The sequence below is a fragment of the Capra hircus genome, unplaced genomic scaffold (assembly GCF_001704415.2).
Source record: "Capra hircus breed San Clemente unplaced genomic scaffold, ASM170441v1, whole genome shotgun sequence".
Classification (NCBI taxonomy): domain Eukaryota; kingdom Metazoa; phylum Chordata; class Mammalia; order Artiodactyla; family Bovidae; genus Capra; species Capra hircus.
In genome coordinates this window covers 294,183-313,531 of record NW_017189707.1, presented here as the reverse complement: position 1 = coordinate 313,531, position 19,349 = coordinate 294,183, and the positions used below count along the sequence as shown (strand labels likewise).

Here is a 19,349-nt window from a genome sequence, read left to right as displayed (position 1 = left end):
CTGCTTAGAAATTCTATTTTGGTATCTAACTTGAAAAGCTGAAATCTCCAGATTTACTTTTGCTTTTAGAATTCTCCTCAAATTTTTCACATATTGTTTCCCACAGTAGATAATTAAGTACTAAATGTGATGATAATGACTAGAATTAATAGGGCAAATAAGTGAGAGGAGAAATGCAATGTATAACCTAGAAAATCACATTATCTTTTTTTATTCTCAGATCCTTGCCAGGCTGAAATCCTGTAAACTGTGGGTTCTGATTCTGACATCCAGAGTTCGATTTTAAATCATGTCCTACCTCCTACTCTGTTGGTGAGAATGTAAGCTGGTGCGGCCACTATGGAAAACAGTATGGAAATTCCTCAGAAAACTAAAAACAGACTTAGCATATGATCTAGCAATCCCACTCCAGGGCACACATCCAGACAAAACTCTAACTCAAAAAGATACGCACACCCCTATGTTCATAGCAACACTATTCACAGTAGCAAGACATGGACGCAATCTAAATATTCACTGGCAGATGAACAGTTAACAAAGGTGTGGTACAATGGACTATCACTCAGCCATAAAGAAGAATGAAATAATACCATCTGCAGCCACGTGGATACTAGAGATTATCACACTAAGTGAAGGAAGTCAGAAAGAGAAAGACAAATATCACATGGTATCACTTACATGCGCCACCTAAACTATGACACAGATGAACTTAGCTGCGGAACAGAAGCGGGCTCGCGGACACAGAGAACAGCCTTGCGTTGCCAGGGGAGCGAGGAGGGGGAGGGATGGAGAGGGAGGCTGGCGTAAAGCAGAAGTAATTATTATATACAGGAGGGATACACAGCAAAGTCTAGTATGAACCACAAAGGTGAAGAAGTAGGTCCTTGGACAGAAAGTAGGACTTAAGGGGTTTTGCCTTTTCTTTCCACATGTAGACACTGAGGAAAAGAATTCTGATGTGTACAGGCGTGTTCTGTGGACAGAGCCCAGAGCCCAGGAAGATGGGTCCCTGTGGCAGACAAAGTGAGAAGAGGAAAGATACATTGCATAAGCTGGATGATAATCACTCTCAGTATCTGTCTTTGTTAACCTCTAGCCCAGTAGTTGTCTAACTGTACCTGCATCAGTTATCACCTGGGCTATTAGAACACAATTTCCTAGACCCCAGTTCCAAGTTTCTGGTGCAGCAGGTCTGGGGGAGGGCCTGAAAACCTGCATTTCTCACAGGATCCCAGGTGACACTGAGGTGCTGGCCCATGCCCAGACTAACTGACCTCATCACTAGTGAAGGGGACTAAAGGTATGCACTGAATGTTCCAGCCTTGGGAAGGGCCCATTATCCACAGACGGGCTAGAAGGTTAAAGCCGGGGAGAGAGGGGACACTGCTTCTTCCTGGGGGACTGTGATGTGTGGTGACGGCAGTGATCCAGAGAAGAGCCTCAAGAAAAGGCAGTCTCGGGAGCAGCCTAGGGCCATAAGGCATTGTCATCTTTCCCCACGAGGAGAGGACCTTCTCTGCCTGTTTGAAGCTGAGCTGTGTTTTCAGGGGGCAATTCCTTATGATAAAGAACGTAACTTGTGACAATGGGGGGCATGAGACAAGACAGGTCTAGTGTATGTGTGTTGTCGTGTCTGAGTCTTGCAACCCTGTAGACTGTAGCCCGCCAGGCTCCTTTATCCATGGGATTTTCCAGGGCAAGAATACTGGAGTGGGTTGCCATTTCCTACTCCAGACAGTCTAGATGCACTTAAAATACAGGACCTAAGCGGCTTAAGAGAGGGTAAGAGGCTCCATTTATCGAACTTCCTAGGAGGAATTCAGAGGGCACCCATGGGATAACAGCCCAGGGCGGGCTTCAATATCAGTCCTGCAAGTGGAGTGTGGGACCCATGGAACGTGCAATGGCGAGAGATGCCACCATACCACGGACACTCCAGTAACTCACCCTCACTCAGAGCCTTTTTTCTGAATGGGTCCAGTCCCCTGGCCTGGCCTGACTTCACAGAGAGAGGCTCGAGGCTTGGGGGAGAGCTGCAAGGAGGTGGAAGGAAGGTTCGGAGAGAAATGATGGGGAGGGTCACACCTGCTTCTGTGGGCCCCGTGCCCTGATGTGGAGGGAAAGGCCTCCCAGACGTGTACTTTTTAGTCAGACTGCTCACAGGGAGTCAGGCAGGTGGTTGGGTAGACATGACATAGGATGGGGACGGGAAGTGTCATAGAAACATGACATAGACGGGGATGAGAAGTATCATATAAACACGACATAGACGGGGACGGAAAGTGTCCTGTAATCATGACATAGACGGGGATGTGAAGTGTCATATAAACATGACATAGATGGGGACGGGAAGTGTTCTGTAAACATGACATAGACGGGGAAGGGAAGTATATAAACATGACAGACGGGGATGGGAAGTGTCCTGTAATCATGACATAGACGGGGATGGGAAGTGTCCTGTAATCATGACATAGACGGGGATGGGAAGTGTCCTGTAATCATGACATAGACGGGGATGGGAAGTGTCCTATAATCATGACATAGACGGGGATGGAAGTGTCCTGTAATCATGACATAGACGGGGATGGGAGGTGTCCTGTAATCATGACATAGGATGGGAAGATGCTTGTCCACATTGGGGGTGTGTTTTGGTTGCTCATTTCTCTTCACCTTTGGGATCCAGCCCTTTACGAATCACAACCACAGGCTCCCAGGCACCGCATCTGGTGAGAGACTTACGTCCGGCAGCATCTCAATGAAGGAGTGGATGTTGGCCTCCTTGGCCGCGTGCTCAATCTCCTCCTGGGACACGACCCGGCTGTTGTCTCCGTAGGCGATGTTCTCGCCGATGCTGCAGTCAAACAGAATGGGCTCCTGGGACACGATGCCCATGTGTGCACGCAGCCACTGGACATTCAGCTGCTTTACTTCCTTGCCATCGATAAACTGAAAACAAGAGATCATGGATCGGCCTCAGAACCAGAACGTTTTTGAATTTAGCAAAATGAATGTTGTCATTTCCTACGTTAAGACTGCCAAGTTGTTATGAGACTGCCGTTGTGGCTTTTAGTTTGGCCTGTCAAGGTTAACTGAGTCAGGTCATAACTGCATGCTGTAGGGAACTGTCATGTTTCTTCCATTTTAACTCTGGCTCCTGATATATGCATCTGGAAGGCAGAATAATTGCTCTCCCTTGGACTGCAAGATCAAATTAGTCAATCTTAAGGGAAATCAACCCTGAATCAACCCCGCACCGCCACTGGCAGGACAGATGCTGAAGATGAAGCTCCAGATTCACATCAGATTTTGGTCATCTGATGTGAAGAACTGACTCACTGGAAAAGTCCATGATGCTGGGAAAGATTGAGGGCAAGAAGAGAGGGGGTGACAGAGGATAAGATGTTGGATGACATCACCAATGCAATGGACATGAACTTGGGCAAACTTCGGGAGTTGGTGAGGGACAGGGAGGCCTGGCGTGCTGCAGTCCGTGGGGTCGCAAAGTTGGACACAACTGGGCGACTGAACAACAGCAACAAGGCATACTCATGCCCATCTCCTCCATCCAAGATATCCACGTTCTAATTCATGAAACCTGCTCATGTTATTCACACGCAGAGAGAATTACGATGGGAGGTTGCTCATCACCTGACCTCAAGATGAGGAGCTTATCTTGGATTATCCAGGTGGACCCAACATAATCATAAGGGTCCTGAACTGTGCGGGGGTGGAGGGCAGGAGACTGGGGATCATAGTGAAGCAACATGGGGAGGACTCGATCAGTCGTTGCTGGCTTTGAAGATGGAGGAAGGACCATGAGCCAGAAAAGATAAGCAAGCAGATTCTCCCTAAGGGCCTCCAGAAGGCGCACAGCTCCACTAACACCATGAGGTCCACTCTGGACATCTGACTTCCAGAATCTATAAGATAGACCTGTGGGGTTTTACTCCCCTAATTGGCTATAATTTGTTGTAGCCATCACCAGAAACTAATAAAGCATATTCTATTTCTGGAATGTATTCTGGCATTCTTTTATTTTTTAAATAAGATGACTTTTTAGTTTTAGTTTTCTGGCCGTACCACGTGGCACACAGAATCCCAGTTCCCCAAGCAGGGGCTGAACCCTAGTTCAACTGGAGTCTTAACCACTGGACCAGCCAGGGAAGTCCCCCATCCTTACTGCTATGTACTGATTTTTCACAGGAAAAGCATCCACGATTCAGTTGGAAATAACTAACTGCTATCATCACATAACAGGCCTGGAGGTCACATTTCTGACCTGACCTGTTAGTTAGGATCAGGTTTCTGAGGACTCAAATGAAACAGAAGTGAGCATGGGAGGATGCCGCTATCTCTCTAAATAGTTGTTGATCTTAGGAAAGTGAGTTAGTATCTCAGTTTCTCTGCACGTAAAATGGGGATGATTATAATCCCTAAACTCCGGAATTGAGGATTAAGGGACGTCAACAGGGACCCCACTGGGCACAGGGCGAGGCACAGAGTGTGTGAAGGACTGTCTGTGGTTTGGCACGGCGCCTGTGTGATGCACTCGGAACCTCAGCAGAGGGACAGATGTCTGAGGGGATAAAAGGATGGACAGACATGTACAGCTTACCCAGAGCAGCAGCAGGGAGAGCCTGGCCTTTCTCTAGGGACCTGGCTCCCCTTGGATCACCCTGTAGAAGCCTGGGGCGTGCCCATTACAGCCTCGCAGATAAAAATCCTTCCTCTCTCATGGAGACGTATCTGCCCCAAAGATCTACTTTGCAAGAGAACGCTGGCATTCAAGTGAGAGCTGCCATAACCGCGGAAGAAGACATCAGTGACTCAGCTTTGAGCTTTTCTAATACTGATGAGTATATCCTGAGCTATAAATGTACTCTGAATCCCAAGTGCCTGGCTGCACGCCTCTGGGAGACAGCTGGCCAAGGACAGGGTACATACGGGCTTTGCTGTAGGAAGGTAGCTTCTATTTGTGAAACTAGCAGGTGCAAAGCTGGACTGAAAACATAGCCATGACCTCAACAGTATCCAGCCCAGTTGCCATGGAGACTATTCCAAGCATCTACGCTCCAGGTTTCCTCATGGTGTTAAGTGAAAGTGGAAAGTAGAGGCTGAAGAGAGGAAGGACAAACCACACAAGGATGGTCACAAACCATATAGCGGGTCAGGCTAGATGGAACATGGCGTACGTGAGGAATGGAGAACTGAGGAAAGAAAAAGAATTTTTTTTTCCAGACTTATACCCCCAGGGGGCTCCCCTGGTGGCTCAGATACTAAAGGATCTGCCTGCAATGCAAGAGACCCAGGTTCAACCTCTGGGCTGGGAAGATCCCCTGGAGAAGAGAATGGCCTGGAGAAGACTATGGACAGAGAAGCCTTGGGGCTACAGTCCACGTTGCAGAGTCGGACACAACTGAGCAACTAACACACACACACACACACACACACACACACACACACGAGAAAAAAAGACACTGTTTAACTAATATAACCGGATGAATATGACTGATCCCTGCAAGCTTCAATGCGTTTTTCCACCAGACATATAATAAGATGCTTAGAGCTCCTCATCCCCACACTATACACAGCTACTGCTAACTATTTAAAACTTGCGTTTCCTAAAGGATCCTTTCCTGAGGGAAAATATGTTTAAAAGTCCAAATGTGAAAAGATCAATGCACATCTTCTTTGGCTGAGGCACGGGTGGTGGTCTGAGGAAGACCAAGGAAATCCAGTGAGTCTGTGAACACTGCTCAAAAGATCCTGGCCTAAATGAGAATCTCAGCTAACACACTGACAGTAACAATGAAAGGGCTTAGAGGGTAAAGCATCTCCTTGCAATGCAGGAGACCTGGGTTCGATCCCTGGGTTGGGAAGATCCTCTGGAGAAGGAAATGACACCCCACTCCAGTACTCTTGCCTGGAAAATCCCACGGACGGAGGAGCCTGGTAGGTTACAGTCCATGGGGTCACAAAGAGTCAGACACGACTGAGTGACGACACCTTATCCCTATTCTAGACTTAAATCTACTGCTTGATTTCAGTAGCACAATCAAATGTTAAATATGTATCATTTTCCTATATGTATTTACTCTGAAATAATCATTTTAGATAAGTTATAGAGCATTGATTATATTATAGGTCCTGTGATTAAGTATGCCTCATGCACTCTCATTTCATCTTGACAAAACTGGCAAGATGGGTGTGATTTTAATCCCCATTTTACTGATGAGGACATGAGCAGAGTTCGGTCGCTTGTGCAGGGTCACGTTCTTAGTGGCTGAGGAAGCTCAGGTCTGCACACTACAGGTTAGATTTTGGCTACACAGTGGTTGAGAATTGAAAAATACTTTCCCTCTTCTTTCAAAGGAACAATGTGTCCATCTTAGCCCAGGTACCCATTGGGTAACAGCCAGACAACAGGCTTCTAGCTGTGTCCTAAGAGGGAGAGAGGACTCTGATGGTGGTGTGTAGCATGGGCAAGGGGACAAAGGAAAGGTCAGCGGAAGACCCAAGACTCGAATGAGTCTCAGTGAAGCTAATGAATGTAAGATTCAAGGACCCTCATCTGCAGGCAAAGGCTGGGAGTTAAAGAATGTCCTGGGTGAGGGGAGGCCAGGCTGTAGTCAGGGGGCTTTTCTGGCTAAGCCTTTAGGATAACTTGCCTAAAAAGGAAGAGGGGTCAGAATCCTTAAGGCTTTAATATTTTGTTGTGAATTTTTTTCATTAGAAGTAAATATTTACTCTTGTGACTAATTCTGTGTTCCTAACTTCGGGCTCTTTCAAGTATAGTCCCTGAAACTGTACAACTTTCAGGCCCCACAAAACTCAGAACCTCTACTCTCTGAACAATCCCTTTGGTAAGACTCACCACAGTGTGACCTGAAACTTGCAAAGTTACCAGTTAAGCGGTTCTCAAAGTCTGGTTGGCATCAGAATCATCTCGGAAAGTAAAAAATGAAAAGGCCAGGTCCTAATCTGTGTAAATGAGCCAGGGTGGCTGCATTCTTTGCGAGCTCTCCAGGCCATTCGGACCCACACCAGTCTGAGAACCACCACTCAGGTCAATGTTGCTAAGTGTGACTTGAGGCTTGCTGATGGTCACGAGGATTTCCTGACCTCAGGGTCAAGTCCTTGCTTCAGTTCTTACAATCAAATGACGCTCCAGTCCCCAGACTCGTTTTTTTTTCATGGCAGTAAGAACTAATCGCTAATAACCTATTAACTTAGTCTTTCAAGATCACTAATTGATGTTCGTAAACAGAACTTGGCACATTTACTAGCCTTTATTGTGGGCACTTGACTAAGAAGGCTGGCTGCTGTGTAGCACTTGGTGGCATTTCAAAGCTCTAGTGCAAACACACGGGAGCAGATCATCGTGTTTCTCCAACTGATGAGGGCACTTTGTTTGCAGGGCATCATCACTGTAGTCCTGGGAGGGTTATTCTCCTGTGCACTCAGCACTCATGTCCATATTCTCCTGTGTCTGTCCTTTCCCCTGTCAAGGGACTGCAGGACTAAAATCTATTTCCTAGGCTCCCTTCTGGCGCCAGAAGTAACTAGGGTCTACCAGTGAGATGCCCTGTGCAAAACCTGGAAACAGAAGCTGTGGTGAGCTGTCAGCCGCGTTCCGGCAGAGGAGCTCTTGCAGCAGCGAGACTCTGTCCTCGTGCCTTCAGGCTTGGAGCAGCTGAGACACGGGCACAAGCCCAGCAGCTCCCTGGCTACAGGATCGCAGCTGCAGCGCTGATCTGCATGCTGGGAGTGCTAACTCTGACTCTCCTCTGCCAGTGATGATGTGAGCGCTGAACCCCCTTATTAAACGTGCAGCTGCTCTAACGCCCACAGCACTTTGTTTCCTACGCCAAACCATAACTGACAAGGTTCATGTCTTTAATTTTGCTCCCCTGCCTTAATGTATGTGGAGAATACTCATCTATTTCTTCACTTTCTTGTAGTCTGATTATTTTACTGTTTACCATTATTGCTGTTTTCAACTCCAACACTCTGTTATTACTAAGAGTTTTCCCACTACAGTGACTATGAGTGCAGCTGGGGGGGCTGGGTGGGGAATGAAATTTTTTGCCTTTCCTAACTGGGTTACAATCAAACAAGTTTGAGAGTCATTATTCTACTTAAATCTGCTGTTTCAGCCAACTTATGCTGCATGCGGACATGATTAGTTGCTTTTGTTGTGTCCGACTTTGTGACCCCGTGGGCAGTAGCCTGCCAGGCTGCTCTGTCCATGGGGATTCTCCAGGCAAGAATACTGGAGCGGGTTTCCACGCCCTCCGCCAGGGGATCCCCCCAATCCATGGACTGAACTCATATCTCCTGAGCCTCCTACATTGGCAGGCGGGTTCTTTACCCACCTGAGAAGCCCAACTTATCTTATGCTATATTAGGAACAAATCACTTATCAGCCACAGCTCATATTATCTTTCATCAAACAACATCTTGATTGCACAACCATATAGCCTTATGCCTCTAGTTCTACTTTTCCCTTAAGAATCAACTCTAGATCTATCATCTATTTTAAAAAAAATTTTGGCCATGCTGGGTGGCATGTGGGATCTTAGTTGCCCCACTAGGGATCAAACCCATGTCCCCTGCATTCGAAGTATGGAGTCTTAACCAATGGACCCTACAGACGTCCCAAAGGCTATCTTCTTTAACTCATGGAAGGATATGCCCTATCTCTTCAGTTAAATTCTATAACTGGAAGAAGGTTAAAAATTTTAATCATCCCCTATAATTCATTAGAGATTAGCATATAACATGCTGGTTAATAAATGTCTCTTAAGGACCATGATCACTGTCTGAGAGACAACATTTCCTCCTCGGATGGCTTCATTTCTCAGGAAGGTCTTCACTGAGAGTTCTCTGTCCAAACTTTAATCATAAAACTGAAGCATAAAGTCAGAATTCACAGAAAATATGTAATAAGTAGTAAAAATAAGGAACCAAGCTTAAAGAAGAACAAAGCATACATAAGTGTCACAGAATAGACTCACTAAAGGCACAACTGTCCTTGGATACAGTAAGAAATATTTATGATCACTGTGATTACTGTGAGGAAGTGAAAAGAGCCCTCACCTATTGGTAGAAAATTCTATTTCCATGTCAATCATTAATGCAAATAAGACCCATAAGGAGCTGGCGGGCATCAGCCTCACTGTACAAAGCAGGTGTCCATTCTGGTTGGGCAGTGCCCAGGCCATTCCAGTTGTTGAATATTTTGAATGTCACTCCTGAGTATAACCAATAACTCAAGGCCTTCATAATGGAAATGTTTTGCTATAAATTTCACTCCTTCCTAATTTGATTTTTTTCTAGTCCCCATTACAGTCATTTAAAAATTCACGATTTTGGGGAGATCCCTGGCGGTCTAGTGGTTACAATTTTGTAATTTCACTGCAATGGCCCAGGTTCCATCCCTGGTCAGGGAACTAAGATCCCACAAGCTGCACAGTGCGACCAAAAAATAACAATCAAAAATGTCCCTACTCCCTTCACAACACCTTCTCTGTGCCTAAGATAGTCCCGGCCAAGCACTCATTGACAGTTTACTGAATGTCCCATGAATAAATTTGACCCTTCACGTACCCTTTTAGTTTAGAAAGAAAAGAGAATCCCTCCATGTTCTTTATCTGTTTCCCAAATTTGTTGATATCGCTTTTTTTTTTTCCTTAGAAGGTGTGTGAATTTCCTTTCTCCATCAATGGTTTTATCCCATCTTCAGCCATAACAATGTTCACGATTCCCCATGATGAATGTCTCCCCTGGGTTCTGCCCAGGCGTGTTTTCCTTCCCTCTCCTTTGGTCTGCCACTGGCCTACACACACTTCATGTCCACTCCCTCCTAACCACTCCTCAGCCATGCCACCTGTTTTCCCCCAGCACCACTTCACTGAGAAGCCTGTGAAATGCCAGAAGCAGCCCATCAGCGGCCAGACCCTCCCACGTCTCTGCAGTCTTCATCGTGCCCGTCTCTCCACGGCATCTGCCACTGGGGCAGCCTTCTCCTTGCCATCCCTGGCTTCCACCTGGTTTCTCTCAGCACCCCTCCTCTGCCTTTCCGGATTTCCACCCCCCGGACCCCCTCATGTAACTGAGACCAAGGGGAGGGGGATGGCAGGCAAAAAGGCTGCCTGTAGAGGAGAGGAGGGTAGTAGAGTTGAGGGAAAGGACCAATTGGCTGGAACAGTGGACACAGCTTTGAGACTATATCAAGCAGGTCAGGCTTTAAGTGGAATCATTGTTTAAAGGTTTGTAAAGCCATGGCTTATTGTCGAGAATTAAATACATCTAGGCATTAAGAAGACGAAAAATTTGGAATGAGCTGAACAAGAAAGGATGCTCAGAAGGACCTAGAGACCATTATACTAAATGAAGTAATTCAGACAGAGAAAGGCAAATATCATATGCTATCACTCATGTGGAATCTAGTTTTATAAAATTATACAAATAAACTTTACAAAACAGAAAGAAGACTCAGATTTCGAAAGCACACTTATGGTTACCAAAGGGGAAACATGTTGGAGAAAGATAAATTAGGAGCTTGGGATTAGCACACACAATCCTCTCTATATAAAAAAGGTAACTGACAAGGACCTACTGTTGAGGGAACTCTACTCAATGTTCTGTAACAACCTATATGTGTAAGGAATCTGAAAAAAGAGTGGATATATGTACAACTGAATTGCTTTGTCATATACCTGAAAGTAACACAACATCGTAAATCAACCACACTCCACAAAAAAATAAAGAAAATAGTGTGCTCACCACTGTGCCAGCCAAGGGGTCATAGAACCGCTCCAGGAGCTGGACCACCGTGCTCTTCCCGCAGCCGCTGCTGCCCACCAGGGCCAGCGTCTGGCCCTTCTTCACCTCCAGGCTCAGCCCCCGAAGCACCGGGACGTCTGGTCGAGTCGGGTAGTTGAACACGACGTCATTAAATGCCACACTTCCTTCTACTGTACTCTAAAATCAGGACAGTGAAAGTAAATTTCATTGCTGCAATCCTGAAAACTGACTTTAGAGCCAATCCTCTGTACTGCCAGGTATCAGAAGGCAGCAATCTTGGATTCCAATCAAGCTTCAGTTGTAACTGCTAGAAAGTAATACAGATCTAAAAGGGTCCGTGTTCCCACCGCATGTCTCATTAACACAATACAAACGTGATAACCCAAAGCTATAACAGAATTACCTACACATAAGAAAACCTGATTCACAGGATTTGTGTATAAAATGGGCAGTATTCCTATATCCCTGTGGCTTTGTTATATAAAAGTACTAGATGTTAACATGCATCAATATTATCAGCATTTATTAAAATGAACCCATGATCAAGAAAGCTTCATTTTACTACCAGCAAGTGAAAGCACAGATTTTATTAAACTTCCACTGAGATTCCATTCATTCATCAGTTAGGAGCAGGTCACATACTCAAAACATGAAACTGACCGGCTTTAGGCCTTCCGTGCTGTAGCTGTCGATCAGAGGAATTTTTTCAATGATATTGATGACGTGGGCTGCTGACACTTTGGCCTTGGCATAGTCAGGAGCAAATGAACTGACCTGTCCCACAGCCATGGCACCAAAGACAATAGCTGAGAACACTCTGCCAACAACAAAGACAAAACGTGTCAAGAGTTACCGACTGCGATGCCAAGAGTGACACTTCTACAACCTGAGAGCGCTACCTCGAAGAATCCCAACACATTAGCCAAAAAATAAAACAACGGTTTCCTATAAGTTCATATCAGTGTGGTTAACTGATTGTAAAATGACCCCATGTTTCATCTCTCTTTGGGTTTTTCCCTTCTTATAACGTGACCTTGCAGCCTCTCCATGGAAGAAGTGGAATTTGTCTTCCTACCCTTGGAATCTGGGTTGGCCTTGGGACTTGCTCTGGCCAACAGGATGTGGTGGAAGCGACGGTTTCCAGCTCCAAGCCTATGATTCAGGGGGCCTTGCATGCTCCTGTCACAACCACAAGCTCAGCTGGCTTGCTGGAAGACAAGGCACAGACAGAAGAGTGTTGTGTGGGCCCCAGCCAACCAGCCCATTGCTCACTGCACCTATGTGTGAGCCCAGCTGAGATCTCCTCTGCCTAGCCCAGACAGCAGAACTGCCTGGCTGACCCACTTAAGACTTCAGAGCCAAGAACAAATGTTCACTACTGTGCATTCCTGGGGGCTAGTGGGTGGCTGTCTTGTAGCAGTATCTGTGGCCATCAATAATGGATATAGGCAGTTTTGCTGGAATTGGATCAGAGCCTTAGAAAAGCCGTGAGCCATGCAGCAAGGAAGAGAGCTCCTTACACAGCCAGATAGTGTGCTGCTCTCAAGATGCACTGAGTTCTTTTGGGGTTTTTTGGCCATGCTGCAGCTTCTGAGATCTTAGTTCCCCCTAGGGATCGAACTCAGGCCACAGTACTGAAAGCAACTGAGTCCTAACCACTGGACCACCAACGAAGTCCCTACAAGGCCATCCTTAATCTACATCATGAGAATCATAGCAGCTTCAAGTCGGGAAGGACTTCACAGGATGTCGAGTCCAGCTCTCCAAGTTTGTGCCAGGGCACACACCCCAGGCCAGCTCCCATGCTTTGTTTCAGGAAGGAGGAAGTTTGCTAGAGGAAGTCTTTTGTTAAAAAGTTCCTTTTCAAATCAAGGAGAAATGTACGTCCTTTTGCCTAATACTGCCCTTCAAAGAACTGGAATATAAGTTAAAAAGCCCTGTGCATCTGTGGTAACTCCTTTCACTCCCAACATTCCAGCTGCCCTTCTCTGGACACACTGATCAAAATGTCTTTTTAAACAGTGGGCCTAGAACCGATACAACATTGGGGATCTTCCCAGGATCATACCATGAGTCCAACAGATCCATTTCTTTGGGCTCTATGCCTGAGCTAACGGAGCCCGCAGCGCTGTTTCTAAACACCTCGGAACAAATCACTCAGATGGTTCATTTGGTCTTCTTATCTAGACCTGTGGGATCTTTTTCAAACAGATAGCTCTTTAGACAGGTCTCCCCTATCCCTCACTCAGAAGACTGATTTTCCGAATCTAACAATCCAAGAGTCAGTAACTTCCATCAGTTGAATACCTTAACCTCAGAGTAAAGCACTAATTTGGATTCTCTGGTGACTTAGACGGTTAACAGTCTGCCTGCAATTCTTTTGAACTGTGGCATTGGAGAAGACTCTTCAGAGTTCCTTGGGCTGCAAGGAGATCCAACCAGTCCATCCTAAAGGAGATCAGTCCTGGGTGTTAATTGGAGGGACTGATGGTGAAGCTGAAACTCCAATACTTTGGCCATCTGATGCGAAGAGCTGACTCATTTGAAAAGACCTTGATGCTGGGAAAGATTGAGGACAGGAAGAGAAGGGGATGACAGAGGATGAGATGGTTGGATGGCATCAGTGACTTGATGGACATGGGTTTGGGTGAACTCCAGGAGTTGGTCATGGACAGGGAGGCTTGGCGTGCTGCAGTTCATAGGGTCACAAAGAGTTGGAGACGACTGAGCTGAACTGAACTGAGTTCAATCCCTGGGTCCAGAAGATCCCTTGGAGATGGAAATGGCAACCCACTCTAGTATTCTCGCCTGGAAAATCCCATGGTCAGAGAAGCCTGGTAGGCTACAGTCCATAGAATCACAAAGAGTCAGACATGACTGAGTGACTACACTTTTACTTTCAAAGCAATAATTATCAAATAATTATCTAATCAAGCACCAATACCAGTGATGCCTGATTACAATCTTTTGGTCATAGTCATAAAGAGCACCTGCATATCATCTGTCAGACAGGCTGGGTGGAAATTTTACAATCTTCTGTTGGGGTCATCCTGAGAAACCTGGAATGCATGCACAGATCGACGTCTAAATAGGATGGAAATGTTACACTGACACATACTTCCAAGTTTCCATGATGCTGGTTTAAATATAAAACTGTCACCACTGATTATGGTATGCTATCAAAGGGCAGCTCACACATCACCAAATCAAGACACTCAGAAAAATTACACTCACTTTTCACTACCAAACCACATATTTTAGTTTAACTGTATATTCAGTATTTTAGAAGGAAGTCCAGGCCTGTCTTCTGACCCAGGTACAATCTTCTGCATTTCACAGTGATGAGCCAGATATTCCCATATTGCTTTCCTTTTTCATTCCTCAATTTCTCCAGCTCTTACCTTCTAATTCCTTTTATCAAGCAAAGCAAATGTATCCTAGAATATTCCAGGGCTCTCAGAATTCAGTGCTCCACATCTATTCTTTAGCTGCCCTGTTCAGAATCTTCTCAAAGGAACTAGGTACTTGACTCTGGGTGAGGCTCCTTCCCAAACACCCAGGCCTGCTGGAAACCCCTCACTGAATCACAACCTGACCTAGACATGGATTTGAGAAGGTTAAATGTGTGAGTCAGTACTGGGGAGAAGGGCAGATACCAATTCTCCAAATGAAATGGGATGCTTTCAGAGTAACACAAGGAGACTCTGCGGCAAAACGCCAACTTCTGAATCCCCAAAATCTCTTCATGAAGCTTCACAGTAAGGCTTCCTATCCAGGCATGAAGCACATGCACCTTGGTTTCATTTCTAGAGCCCGACTGTCAATAGGAGCCCCATACTTACAAGAGAACATCCTGAAACTCCATGATTCCTTGGGCCACCAAGTAGGCACCAAACCGGAAACAGCCAGCAAAGGAGAAATACATCATTGCCTGGGTGATGGAAAATGCAATTCCAAAGACATGTGCTTTCCTCAAAGAGTTTCTGAAAAGAAGACATTCTGACATATACTTGACTTTCGTTTCTCAGTCCTTAAAACATAAGCTTTGATGCATTAGCAGTAGGGGATGGTGGCATAGCAGACAAAATGGATTTCATTTCCAAAACACTAAGTTTGGTCCTCACATCTCCACTTCAGCAGAGAACTAACCACACCTCGAAGGGTTGAGGTCAAGGTAAAATAAGCCAAGGACAAGAAGAGTTTGTTAGGGGTTAATGCACTCCTTCCCTTTTCCCCCACCTGTGGACATGTAACATATACGTACTCTACAGTGAACAGTTGCTCAACACGTGTTGACCCAACACCCGTGAGCTGCAGGGACGTGAAGGGCCATGCAGAGGTACCAGCTATGTTCTTGTCCTTGGGGACCCAGGAGCTGAGCTGGATGACTCATGCAGTGGAAGTTTCCCTTGTAACACATTACAGCAAGAGAGGAGGAGGCACTAACCCTCTGGGGGTTTAGGGAAGGCGCCCCCAGGGAGTTAACATGTGTGGTTTTGAGCCACATGGAGCTGGGTGGTGTGGGCGCAGACTGGTGAGTGGGCCTGTTTCAAGCAGAGCACCTCTGCTTCTGTTTTGAGGACTGGGATTTAAACAATTTTTTTCCTATAAAAAGGCTCTACTGTAAAACCCAAGTCTGCTCCTTTCATCGTATAAGAAACAAGAGAGTCAAAGAGGTTGAGCCTGCTCGTATCCACGTCACTTTTTAGAGCACTCACTGTGAGTTCATTAAAGGACAAAGGGTCTGCACTGGAGACAGGTAAAGAGAACAAGGAAGGGAGGGTGTCCTCAGGAAGCACCACCCCTCAAGACTCACAGACACCCCGAATTTCATGTTCCACAAAGAACTCATTCCCAGCAGGATCTTGTAGTAGGGTCATGACGCAAACACAGGGTCAGAGGCATTCTCAGTATCCTCGCTCCCTCCCCTGCCCTCAGTTACTTGTTCTCACTTGATCTACCTCAGAGACGTCCTTGCCTTAGGTCAGGTCCTGTGATTCCTCTCTTGGAGAATTACAGTCGCTTCCCAATTGGTTCCCTTCTAGAAGTCTCTCCACTTACTTCCTACCTTCTGGTCAAAGTAATTTTCCTCAAAACAAACCTGATGATTGAAAAACTCCCCATACTCCCTCCTACTCATCAGTGGCTATTACCTGTATGGTACCTGCAAACTCTGGGCGTACATATATTCAAACCTCTCCTCCCGAGTCAAAGAAACAACAGTCCGGAAGTTTTCTATCGCTTCAGTGGCAATCTGTAAGAGAGAACACTCCGTCACTAAAGGTACAAAAGCCAACAGTGGCAATGAGTTGGAATTCCACTAGAGAGATTAATATTATATATTAAATAATATTTATTATGACCTCTGAGTTTCTTTGCTATGGAAAGAGATACTAAGTACATTATCAAATTGAGTTTTAGATCTGGAAAGAACATGAGCTAATTTAAACTCCTCTCTGCAGAAAGAGATTCTCAAGTGTCAACAGATGAAGGCCCTTGCCTAAAGCCACATAGCTTTGAAGGAGCGAAAGTAACCTGAGAACTCAGTATTTTATCTCTACTGAAGTGCTCTTTCTTCTATGATGGTCACATTTCAAGTTCATAATTATTATATATAAATTATTACAATATCATTATAATTGCTATTATTAAAAATACATTATGTTTATATTTTTCTCTGCATAATTGTCATTTGAGACAATTATGGAATTGGAAATATTTGGAAAATATTGAAAAGATAAAGAAGGTAATGAAAAGTTACATACTGGTGTATTTTACATAATAGCTTACATGCTGTTATTTTCTAAAAATATACCTGTTTAACAAAATTGGGCTAAAGTTCTATGTTTGGCTTTACAGCCTTATTTTTTACTTTAACAAATACCAAGAGCCTTTTCCAAGGTTATTAAATATATATAATAACAATGGGTTGTTTAAAGGGCCACTGAACAAAGCTTTTACTGAACAAAGTTTTCCATTCTTATTAAAAAGAATGCTGTGAAAACATCCTTGCACATTTATGTCCCTATTAAATTATTCTCTTAGACATTCTTGAAAGTGAATTAACAAGGTCAAAGAAAATAAACTAATTTTTAAGGAGTATAGCACATATTAACAATTTGTTTTCCAGAAAGTTTCTATCATTTGATTATGTTTTAGCTGAAAGTTTAACTTCCAACAAGGCTATCTCATCAGGACAAGTACATCATTTACCACCTTTTAGAGTCGGGGTAAAAAGGCTATAGAAAATACAGAAAACACCAGTACAATACAAAATGATATTTCAGCCTGCTTCAGCATGGGACCTTAAAACATCTCTCTGTCTTGCTCTCCTCATCTAGAAAATGAGGATAGAAAAGAGGGTCTCTGGAGTCCCTTTTAACTCTAACTCTAAGACAAATAATTTTTAGAAAGTAAGCCTAAATTATAAATCACTAAGAGGAACCAGAGATCAAATTGCCAACATCCGCTGGATCACCAAAAAAACAAGAGAGTTTCAGAAAAACATCTATTTCTGCTTTATTGACTATGTCAAAGCCTTTGACTGTGTGGATCACAATAAACTGTGGAAAATTCTGAAAGAGATGGGAATACCAGACCACCTGATCTGCCTCTTGAGAAATCTGTATGCAGGACAGGAAGCAACAGTTAGAACTGGACGTGGAACAACAGACTGGTTCCAAATAGGAAAAGGAGTATGTCAAGGCTGTATATTGTCACCCTGCTTATTTAACTTCTTTGCAGAGTACATCATGAGAAATGCTGGACTGGAAGAAACACAAGCTGGAATCAAGATTGCCCGGAGAAATATCAAAAACCTCAGATATGCAGATGACACCACCCTTATGGCAGAAAGTGAAGAGGAACTCAAAAGCCTCTTGATGAAAGTGAAAGAGGAGAGTGAAAAAGTTGGCTTGAAGCTCAACATTCAGAAAACGAAGATCATGGCATCTGGTCCCATCACTTCATGGGAAATAGATGGGGAAAAGTGTCAGACTTTATTTTGGGGGGCTCCAAAATCACGCAGCCATGAAATTAAAAGACGCTTACTCCTTGGAAGAAAAGTTATGACTAACCTAGATAGTATATTCAAAAGCAGAGACATTACTTTGCCGACTAAGGTCCGTCTAGTCAAGGCTATGGTTTTTCCTGTGGTCATGTATGGATGTGAGAGTTGGACTGTGAAGAAGCCTAAGAGCCGAAGAATTGATGCTTTTGAACTGTGGTGTTGGAGAAGACTCTTGAGAGTCCCTTGGACTGCAAGGAGATCCAGCCAATCCATTCTGAAGATCAGCCCTGGGATTTCTTTGGAAGGAATGATGCTAAAGCTGAAACTCCAGTACTCTGGCTACCTCATGAGAAGAGCTGACTCACTGGGAAAGACTCTGATGCTGGGAGGGATTGGAGGCAGGAGGAGAAGGGGACGACAGAGGATGAGATGGCTGGATGGCATCACTGACTCCATGCACGTGAGTCTGAGTGAACTTCGGGAGTTGCTGTTGGACAGGGAGGCCTGGCGTGCTGCGATTCATGGGGTCGCAAAGAGTCGGACATGACTGAGCTACTGAACTGAACTGAACTGAAGAGAAATAACCCATATTAAGATGTTCTTCCTTTCTCTGGCCTCTTCCCTGGTCAGAATTGACTCTAATACAGACAAATTCAATTATATGAGAGTGATTTATGGCAAAAAAAAAAATCACAAATCCAAAATCTCACTTATTCTTTACTGAATCCAACAATACCTAACTTCAAAGATAATAGTGAATATTTGATAGGACATTGTTTCTTGTAAAGACTAATACAAAAGGCTACTAAAAGAAATAAATTAATACCACATTCTTAAAAACACAAAAAGTATTTTAAAAATAAAGTTAAAAATATATATTCTGACCCAGCAGGCCAACAAGAATGAACTAAGTTTACCATAAGCTACTAACACATACAGGGAAACATCCTGATTCAATTTATGCCAAAATATTTTGTGCAATTCTTTACATATTATAAAAATTATACTTATTTTAGAAAACACTAGCAGTGCAGAAAGCAAAAAGTTAGAGGAAAAAAATCCACCTCCAGTTAAACACTCAGAGATAATCGTTGGTAGAAATATTTTCATTTATGAGGCTTCAAACAAAGAAAAAAGGCTTTTTTGCATTAGTTAAGAAAATTCAGCAAACTTTAAAACTGTCTGCTGAAAAAAACCAGACTTTACTGTGAATTTCCATGTAATGATTTTAAGAAATACTTATTTTCTGGGCACATTTTTTCTAACGCCAGTGCGTATTGTTTGGTTTGTAACGTCATCACTTTATAGAGTGCGTGGACAGCCCTAAAAGTGAGAGTTCATGAGTTGCACACCTTGAATAGTGAGTAAAATAATATAATCACTGCCCAATCATCTTCATCTTGCCACACAAGAAGAAATTAGGAAAAGGCTTAACTAGTATTCTGCATCCTCACAGCTTCATTTACTCCAAATTTTACATAGAGACTCAGTAACCACTGTGAGGAGAGAGAAGTTGTAATTCAAGAGGAGG

At 44.3% G+C, this 19,349-nt stretch overlaps 1 protein-coding gene across 1 annotated transcript in view; it reads right to left on the bottom strand.

Annotated features, from left to right (window-relative positions):
• Positions 1-2,571: 2,571 nt before the first annotated feature.
• The window catches only part of LOC106502019 (multidrug resistance protein 1), a 105,018-nt gene continuing 88,240 nt past the window's right edge, over positions 2,572-19,349 (bottom strand). Inside the window, exons 20-24 of the mRNA XM_018044689.1 lie at positions 15,963-16,063; positions 14,652-14,792; positions 11,470-11,626; positions 10,789-10,986; positions 2,572-2,946 (exon numbers count right to left, since the gene is read on the bottom strand). Of these exons, the coding sequence (XP_017900178.1) occupies positions 2,695-2,946; positions 10,789-10,986; positions 11,470-11,626; positions 14,652-14,792; positions 15,963-16,063 (849 nt within the window). The 3' untranslated portion in view covers positions 2,572-2,694. The remainder of the gene's footprint in view (positions 2,947-10,788; positions 10,987-11,469; positions 11,627-14,651; positions 14,793-15,962; positions 16,064-19,349) is intronic.